Raw genomic sequence first — 9,772 nt, forward strand, 5'->3', positions numbered from 1 at the left:
AATGTCTGTCAGCAGTTGTTTTGCTGTTCTGTCTGAACATCTGCTTAGTTAAACGACACCTTAAATATGCAAAGATTCTTTTAACGCCCATGATGCGTTGTCAATATTTACATAATAACAGCCTTTCTACCTGCCAAATGTGTGCTCGTCACCTTTTGGCTTGTAGCCCAGTTTTGAGGTCACGGTACGAGTTCTGTTCAACGGAAGAAAAAAAAAAAGCAACAAAAGTCCAATTATACGTGTCACTAAGTTTGTCTCGTATATTCCAAACGGACAGAGGTACAGGTTAGTTTGTTCCATCGTGTTATTGAGAACTACCTGTGATAGTCAGCACAGCCTGGAGTGTATGAAACCATTCCAAGCATTACGTTCCAGTCCAATTTCTTGACCTGCAACAATTACTCAAAAGAAGTTAAATATATATATATATGTGATTTTCAATCAACTATATCAAACATTTGCTTCATTCAACGTAAGGGGTCTTCTGTCATTTTGGATGTGACAAGTCTTTGTTCAGTGGACCGTCTGTAAGAAATTAGGAAATCTTGATGAGCATTTTTCACAAGTCCTGACATTTTAAAATGGATCTTCAAAAAGTTGAAACAAAAGGTCGGCTAAAAGATGATACATTTCTAACTGAAAAAATTCTCACTCCTAGACACAAAAATTAAACTCCCTTTACCACTCGATTTTTAATGCTCAGTTTGTTTTCTTCACCCTGAAAAATGCTTACTTCCTTTCTCTCTACCTCGCTCCTTTCTGTTACTCCTTTATCTATCTATTGCTGCACTTCCCTTTCTGTAGATCAGTCAGAGTCTATTCTGTGTGCCCTGGCAGCGTGTCACTGTTTGTCTCCCTTTTTCCAACTATTGCATCGGTTGATTTTGGCTTCAAATGCATCCGTCTCCGTCGGCTGTGCCCTTCATCACAGCACCCTCCTCCTCCTGGCTCTTTCTCTCATTTTCCTTACATCGCCTTTACTCTTTCTCATCCCTTACCTTCTCTCAATCCAGAAAATGGAACTGTCTAACGCACAGTTTTAAGATGGGGGTTGACATACGGTGTCTTTGTCACGCGTGTACGCACACCAGGTGATATGCCTAATCTTGCTGAATGACAGCTGTTGGGAAAAAACTGTCTCTCACACACTTTCCCTGTACGCTATGAATTCCTACCATGTCTAAGACTGCGTGTGAGACCAGCAAATGTGTGTGTGTGTATAAGCGTTCTGTGTGTGCAGACGTCTGTGTGTGTGAGAGAGGAGGAGTCGGAGAGAGGATTGTGGGTTTTCATTGGCTACATCATTGCGGCGTGTAATGTTGCGTAGCACAGACGCAGCCAATCAGAGTACACTCACACACTCCGTTTTATGAATGAGACGGCACGTATGCGAGGTACACACACTCAGAGTGGGAATACTCTCAACAGTGATGTAATACAATATCAGTGGTGCAGAGACACTTGTAGCACGAATACGGGAGAAGTTGGAAAAGAAAGGGTTTGTTATAGTTCCTGCCTTCGTTTTTAAAACCTGTCCAATAGAAAAATACTTTTAAATAACACTAAGAGAGCAAATTCATTCAATTCAAATGATAATAGAATGACAATATGTCTACATCATGTATGCTGCTATGTGTGCTTTCTTACAAATAGAAACACAATACACGAGGTGACAAAAGAGTGAAAGAATTCCTCAGCATCTATGTAGCTTTATTTCAAAGCCAACAATGATCTGATATCAGTCATACTTTTAAGGCTGTTTATTGTCTAAAGGGGACAGGAGGATTAAAATGCATTGGACGTTTCCTGCTCTTTGAGCTCACAGCAACACCTGTAATACCTTCCGATCACTGGAGTCCTCGTATCACTTTGTCACAACAGCTCACACACCCTCTTTGTTATTCATATCCTCCAACCGTCTGTGTCCTAACCAGGAACTGAGAGCGACTGATTTGGCTGACAGTGTGTACCAGGGAACAATTTTGCCTAACCGGTATGTAAAATCATAACTGAAGTGCTGTGTGTGCGGCTTGCTGGCTGTGAGGAGATGGGGAGGGGAGCAGCCAAAAACAATCAAAATATCCTGGTGTGCGCCTTTCCATGAAGAGTGTGTGTGTGTGTGTGTGTGTGTGTGTGTGTGTGTGTGTGTGTGTGTGTGTGTGTGTGTGTGTGTGTGTGTGTGTGTGTGTGTGTGTGTGTGTGTGTGTGTGTGTGTGTGTGTGTGTAAGCAGGGCCATGTGTGAGCATACAAGCCTGTCCATGAAGTCACTTTTTGGCACATTGCTCTGCTGATCAAATGTGTGACTGTGTACAATCATGGGTAAACAGTGCCCCCTTTGGTTACACAGAGGAGCAGCAACTCAGGACGGGCCGGCCGCAGCTCGAACAGGCAGCACGACAAGTGTGGGGACAAGAAATGGAGCAGAGGTGAGTGACACAGGTCGCTGAAGTACATACAAAACACACAAAAGCCTGAAAGGAGACGCATGTGTAATCAGAGGGATTATAAAGGCCAAATATTTGTTGTACATGTCATATAGATTTTAAGTAAGAACTAATGATTTCTTTACTTTGACAGCAACATGCATATAAACATTTGATGGGAGGAAGAGCTCATGTGAAATATAAAATACTTGGCTATAATTACCAAGCTGCACCCTAACTTAGGAGTAAAGGTCTACAATAAAGGTCATCAACCTTTTAACCACCTTACATCACATCTTATTTATCAGTACTGTAGTTCTGTAAGAGTCTATATATTCAATCTTTCACAGAACAATATCACATGATCTTATTTCATAAACATAAATGATTTCATAAGATCACGTGCAAGCGACCTTCAAGGACTGAAAGTTACTACTTTTCAAACTGTGAATGAAAAACCAGAGCATGTGTTTCAGAGGGATGACCTCATCCTTATAGTGCAGAGATGAGCACAAAAAAAGCTCCTCCAATGGGGATATGCTGCCACCTAGAGGCGACCAAAAGAACTGCTACTACGTCTGACCAGGTGATGTCATAGTTTCGGAGAGAAAGAAAGAGTTGGAGAGAGGGATGAGAGAAGGACAGGGGAGGGCAGGGGCTGTGATTGAGAGAAAAGCGGCAGGAAAGACGAGAGGGAGGGAGGAAAGAAAATGATGTCATGTTTTAGAGAAGTGTGGGTTATGTCTGTGCGACTAAACTCATTGAACTCTGCAGATCTACACTGCGGGTATCCATAAACTAAAGAGGTATCTTTTCTTCCGCATGATCTCATCATTTTTCGACAGGCGTTTTGAAGAAGGACTCGCAAATTATAATGTTTAACTTACGGAAAAGTCCCGGTGTTCTATTTGGCCAAAGACTAGACACGACATCCTTCACGATGCCCATTCAAAAACGCAGTCCTTCTCATGCCACACTATTCCCACTCTCTCCAAAACACTCCCAACAATTTCATGGCACTTGAGACGACGACATTGCATCAAAACAACCGCCGCTGTTCTGAGTGTAATCTCCCCCTGAATCTAGCCATGACAGGCAATTCCTCCTTCCAGAATGAAAAACAATGAGTGGAGATACTCATGTCACGCCCCGTGAAGGAGGGTGGGCAAAGAAAAACAAGGATGTGCAGGTGAAAAGAGACAGGGGACGAAGAGGCAGGGAAGCAAACAAAAGGTAAAAGGCATGGATAAAAAGCAAAGAGGAGTGAAACAGAAACCAATCTAATCCTTCAGCTTAAGCAGCAAGACGCTGACCTTTAGAGTACTTTGTAAAGAGAGAAACGAGAGGGAGGAAAAGAGAAGTCTGGGGGAGGGAGAGAGAGATTGAGGGAGAGAACTCTGAAGCTTATTCAGTAAAGGATCAAAACCTCTCTGAGCTACAAAGTAGGGTAAAAATCGTGAAATGAAGTGGTAAATAATAAAATGTAACCTGAAGAACATGCAGAAACTAAACACACACATGACCTTAAAGAGACATTCTCCCTGTAAAGGCTCTTAGAAATCCTAACTGTCAGAGGACGGCTGTGTGCTGTCATAGAAGAAACTGATAAGAGGTGTCAGTGAGGTAAACAGAGTCTTTGCTAATAAAATAAACCTTTATAAGTGAGCAATAGCTTTTCATACACCAGCTTTAATTTATATCCAAGCGGCGACATCTAGTGGTCATTGAATTTATGAAGCAAGCAAAGAAAAGAGGACAGGTGGAAAAGATGGGGGGGGGGAGCAACGTCTGCCAGGGCTGCTAGACATGACATCACTTTAAATGTCACTTACATCATCTGTGTTAACTCATTACGTACTTTATAACGTCACAAGGGTTTTTATTTGAGAGCAAACCACAATCTTTACTCCAAACCTAATCAATAGATTGAAGTAGAACCAAGTAAATGGGATCAGAAAGGATTCTTTGATTCTACTCCGTTTTCTGTCCTTCTGTAACATCTCTCTCTTTCCCTCTGTGTGTGTGTGTGTGTGTGTGTGTGTGTGTGTGTGTGTGTGTGTGTGTGTGTGTGTGTATATATATGAAAGTAAAAATTTTATGTTCATTATTAATAAATGCTTGTTTTTTTAAACATGTAATAAACACTGCACTGAACAGTTTGACAGCTTCAATGTTAAGTGTCCAGCCACATATAGAAAGAAGGATGTGTGGCCCAGCATGTTGATGGGAATACAATACATGTTGTGCTATAGGTTGGAGGACATCATAGGGACACACACACACACACACACACACACACACACACACACACACACACACACACACACACACACACACACACACACACACACACACACACACACACACACACACACACACACACACACACACACACACACACACACACACACACACACACACACACACACACACACACACACACACACACACACACACACACACACACACACACACACACACACACACACACACACACACGAATGTACTCATACAAACTATATGCAAAGGCCACTGGAAAGCTATCAAAACAGCGACTCGTTTTCTTTTGGCACTTTAAGAAAAGATTTCACCTGCTGACATGTTTTACTGTTATGTGTCTTTCAAACAGGCACAGGCAAACTGCAACATATTCAAACACAGAATACACGAAGACAAGTGAACTGTTTATGTGCATGTGTTGTGACATGAATATGAAAGGAGTGAAATCTTTTGTCTGCAGATGTCCCAATGAATTCTTCTGAGCTTAAATTTAATGAAACAGCAATAAATTGATATTTGCTAAAAGCTTTCTGGAAACACATATGAAGTCTCTGAAATATCCTATTTTACACACACACAAAAAAAGAGAAACATTTAATAAAATACCATTGTTTAAATGACATTGACAAGGTAAATGTCAGAGAAAAACTCAAGTGATTCTTTTCACACTGACATGACTTCTGTGTCAAGAAAGAGTCAGAGAGACATCAAAGAGACAAATGTGTGAAAGAAAGGTTGCGTTTGTGACGAGCTCAGGGAACAGACAAATGTTGATCACAATGAAAGGTGAAGCACATGCACATATCAAGAGTCTAACTTCCAGAGAAGCAAATGTTGGCCTGTGTTCATAGGTAAACTGTGTCTTGTGCGTGTGTGAGTACATCTGCATTTTTGAAGTGTGTGATTCATGTCTTTTCAGGCTTCAGAACCCCAGTTCCTCAAGAAAACATCTGCAGGGTCATTATTGACTCTCTCTATATACCAAACCCCCCAAACAGCCACTGCATGTACCAAGATACAAGCTCTCATACTGGACCGTCTATGTGAGGGTGCTGTACAGCTTATCCTACATAAACCTGTTTTATTTTGTCCTTTTCTCTTCACACCAAACTACTGTTTGTATATGATAACTCAAATACAACACATGTCTCCAGCTCATTCTGCTTTGTGTGTGTTGGTCTATCTCATCTGTGCACCCAGGCACAAACGGACATATACACACTTGATCTCTCATCAACCAGACGCCTGGTAATGAAGTTCATTATATAGGTCTGGCCTTGTTTGAGCCCGAAATGTAACAACTACCCAAAATGTAACAATGACCCAAATTGTTGTAAAAAAAAATGTAACAAAACCCAAAATGTAATAACTGGTCAACAATGTAACAAAATCTTGAACCCTAAACATTTGGGCATGAGTATCTCAGTCCGTGGGGACTTGGGTTGGGAACCGGAGGGACGCCGGTTCAAGGTTCCCGGTGCGGAACAAATCTGGAAATTTGTCTGGTAGCTGGAGAGGTGGCAGACCCCTTCCTGAGCACTGCCAGGGTGCCCTTGAGAAGGCACCAGACCCCCCCCCTTTTTTTTCCACCTATAGTGTAACTTTGATAGAATCTTCAAATGAACCATTTTCAATTAAAAAAAAAAAATTCTAAAGTTTGATGAGCGTAGTACACAGCCTGTGACCCTGAGGACCAAACAAAGTCCCTTACTGGAATTACATGCAGCAATACTGCCCCCTTGTGTCCAATAATATTCTACCTGATGTCCTAATATTGACATCAGGTTTATTCGCCTTAAATAAATAGGCCTCATCCTATCTTTAATCCAAATATTCAAAGAGTATTCACCTTTTTGAATTGTTCTTTTGAGAATGTAATTCACTGATCTTCATTAATAGAGTTGATAAAAGTGACCAATGTTCATCAATATCAAAATGTCTTACCAGTCATCTTGTATCCACTGGCAGCCAGCTGTCCGGCCATGTACTCTCCGTCTGAATTGTTATGACTGCAGCCCCACGTCTTCATCCAGATTTTTTGTGTGCCAGGGATCAAACTAAAGACAAATCAATAAAGAGTGTAAGGGGGTTTACTTTAGCCTGGTGGTAAAACTGGAAACCAAACTCATGTGGAAACCAAAGAGGCAAACTCTGCTCTAACAAACATGTGTCAGACTTTGAAATGACACTCTGGCTATACCAAAAAAAAAAAAATTTGATTACGATATTTGTAACTATGTTGAACATTACATCAGAAAATTAGAATTCAGGAACTTGTAATAGAAAAAAACACTATACACAAACCATAACAAGGATGATCACCTCAATCATCACTAACAAATCACAAGTGTGTGACACTGTATGTATCTACAGACACCCGGCTCTCTGCTTGTTTTTTCAAATGTTATTATTCATTCACAGACGCTTCTCTGTGTCATCCTTTAGTTTAGATAGTGGCCTGTATTATTTATACAGTGAGTCAGGGTGACTTTTAGTTGATTTCTTAACCAGAAAAAAAGAAATGTAAAAACAGTTTTGCAGCAGGTTCTAAATTTGTGCTCTTAAATGTTATCGCCATGAAAAAATACCTCACTAACTCTGATCTTTCTTTTTTCTCACCCAGTATGAAAAGAGCTTTTCTCGCTCAGTCGCTTGTTTAGATTAAAAGAATTTGGGATAAGAATGTGTTTGTCTCCTTTTTTCCCCAGTAGAGTTGGTACTGTCTCTACAACGAAACGCAAAATAAACAGATTGTACAGCTTGAGTTGACATTCAGTCCTTAAGAGTATGTATAAAAAAATGACTCACTTGGAAAACTGAGTAAAGAACGTCCTGGTTCTGACTGACTATAGTCCTTAACAGATTCCACACCATCATTGTAATGAGGTTCCATCGTCTTTGCAGCTTTGGACTTACATATTGGATCCCTAACGGCCTGATATTGGTGTCGCATTGCATTACATTGCATTGCAGAGTTGCAGAGTTGCAGAGAAGCACTGCATGTGATACACAGCAGGAAATTCACACACACACACACACACACACACACACACACACACACACACACACACACACACACACACACACACACACACACACACACACACACACACACACACACACACACACACACACACACACACACACACACACACACACACACACACACACACACACACACAACTGATCTTTTGCTGGCATTACACATTGCCAACGTCTTCACCCCATTATGCCTCTGTTTCAGGGCAATATGACTTGAGTTTCTCATGCAAAGTGTACCACACAAAGGTGCAATGGTGTGGCTAACAGCGGTGTACGTATCCAGCCTTCAACTGGCAGTTTGTGAAGAGCCATATTCTAAGATTATATCAACCCATAATCAGCCAAACACATTCTGTAAAGAGAGACAATATCATACAAAATGATGCCATCAACTTCTATACCTCTACATTAAACATTTGACAAACCTGTCTACTTGGAGCTCCTCATTGCTTGGAAGATCTTTTTTCTTTCTGGACCTCGGTATAATACTCTTTCTAGCAGACTGTCTCTCATGAGGAGTGGGGTCGTTTGAAGACACCATATCCTCGATGTCTTCAATCAGTGAGTCACAGGCTGAAGGCATGATGCTCTGAAAGTGACAGAGAATGGATCAGTGAAACATCATTCTATGGGACCCCTGAAATCTGGAGACACCTAAAGCTGAAAAAAATCACACCAAGTTACGTTTTACTACATAAAGCACAGCAATGTATTAGAGACGAAAAAATATATAATTTAAAATAATGTGAAATGCAATATGTTCAAATCTAGATAACAGCATTCACAGATTTGTCATTTACAATAACAGTAAAAAGCAACATGGTAGTTTTCTCTGTTAGTACAGCGCTAACAGAATAGTATAGGCTGCCACCTCATTAATGATGTTGTGTTTGGATGTTCATGTCGTAAATTCATACTTAATTCATAAACTGTTCCTTTTTAAAATCATACGAAAATTGTAGAGGTCACTGTTAGCTCCTTGATGAAAGACATTGACGTGCTGTGACAGAGCACCTGAGTTCATAAGACTGTCCTTTATACCTGAAGAAGTTCCCTCTAAAAGAGGCTGTCAGCAGTTCAGTCCCTTCATGACACACAGTTCTTTATAACTGCCATAGTTTTGAAAATGTATTTTCTTGTTAAAATGAATTAATCTGTTATTGATACTCTGATGAAGACATTTTAACTAGAGAACTTCAAATGTTTAATATTGAAGACTGGAGAGAGAAAACAAAGGCTCAGATATTTAACATTTGGTGTGAAGGTGTTATTAACTGTTTTGTTTTGTTTACTGTATTGTTACCATAACCCATAATATCAGTGATTAAGACTAACTGAAGACTAACACTGAATCTCTGTTACTCATTTACCGTATAAGCGATACTAAAATACATTTAATTTTCTAACCAGGTAACTTTTTTTATTGTTTTTATTTTCACATTAAATGACTTACCACCAAATGCCCGTCTTAGCTTATTTAATTTTACACTTTAAAAAAATTGCGAGTGCGACCAATAATAAAGGGAACACGTTTACTAACAAAGTAATGAATGCAAACATTAACCAGTCAGACATTGACATACTTCTGAACTCACCGCGTTATGACGCACGCGCTGACTGACAGACATTAGAAACACCTGTTACGCTTACTTTAGTTGAACACCTATGATGCTTACTTTAGATGAACACCTTGCAGACTGAAAATGTTTACTGACATGAGACAGCTAGCTATTAGCTTGGCTAGCCTCGTTAGCTAGCTCCTACCCACGTGCCCCTTATTTTTAGAGGGGCCAGCCCTGAATGTTGTTGTAGAAATCTCTTACCTGGGTTGTTCTGTTGTTATAAGAGAAGATAAAAAGAAGTTCAGAGGGAAATACGTCTAATAAATGGAAAATTTTGATTGTTTACACCATCAAAACAGTTGCAAAAACTCTCAAGCCGCCATACTTGTGCGTAGTTACGGCAAGTGAAAAGGGACAAACTAGACGTACAGCACGATTAGCAGTATACACTGTATAATGTGACC

General features: G+C 40.3%; 1 protein-coding gene across 1 annotated transcript in view; it reads right to left on the minus strand.

The window, feature by feature from the left end:
• Window positions 1-9,749, minus strand: part of cdkal1 (CDK5 regulatory subunit associated protein 1-like 1) — a 216,971-nt gene extending 207,222 nt beyond the window's left edge. The window contains exons 1-3 of the mRNA XM_079344989.1: window positions 9,570-9,749; window positions 8,172-8,335; window positions 6,649-6,761 (exon numbers count right to left, since the gene is read on the minus strand). Coding sequence (XP_079201115.1) covers window positions 6,649-6,761; window positions 8,172-8,329 — 271 coding nt within the window. The 5' untranslated portion in view covers window positions 8,330-8,335; window positions 9,570-9,749. The remainder of the gene's footprint in view (window positions 1-6,648; window positions 6,762-8,171; window positions 8,336-9,569) is intronic.
• Between the last annotated feature and the right edge of the window lie 23 nt (window positions 9,750-9,772).

Source organism: Symphodus melops, assembly GCF_947650265.1.
Source record: "Symphodus melops genome assembly, chromosome: 5".
Lineage (NCBI taxonomy): Eukaryota > Metazoa > Chordata > Actinopteri > Labriformes > Labridae > Symphodus > Symphodus melops.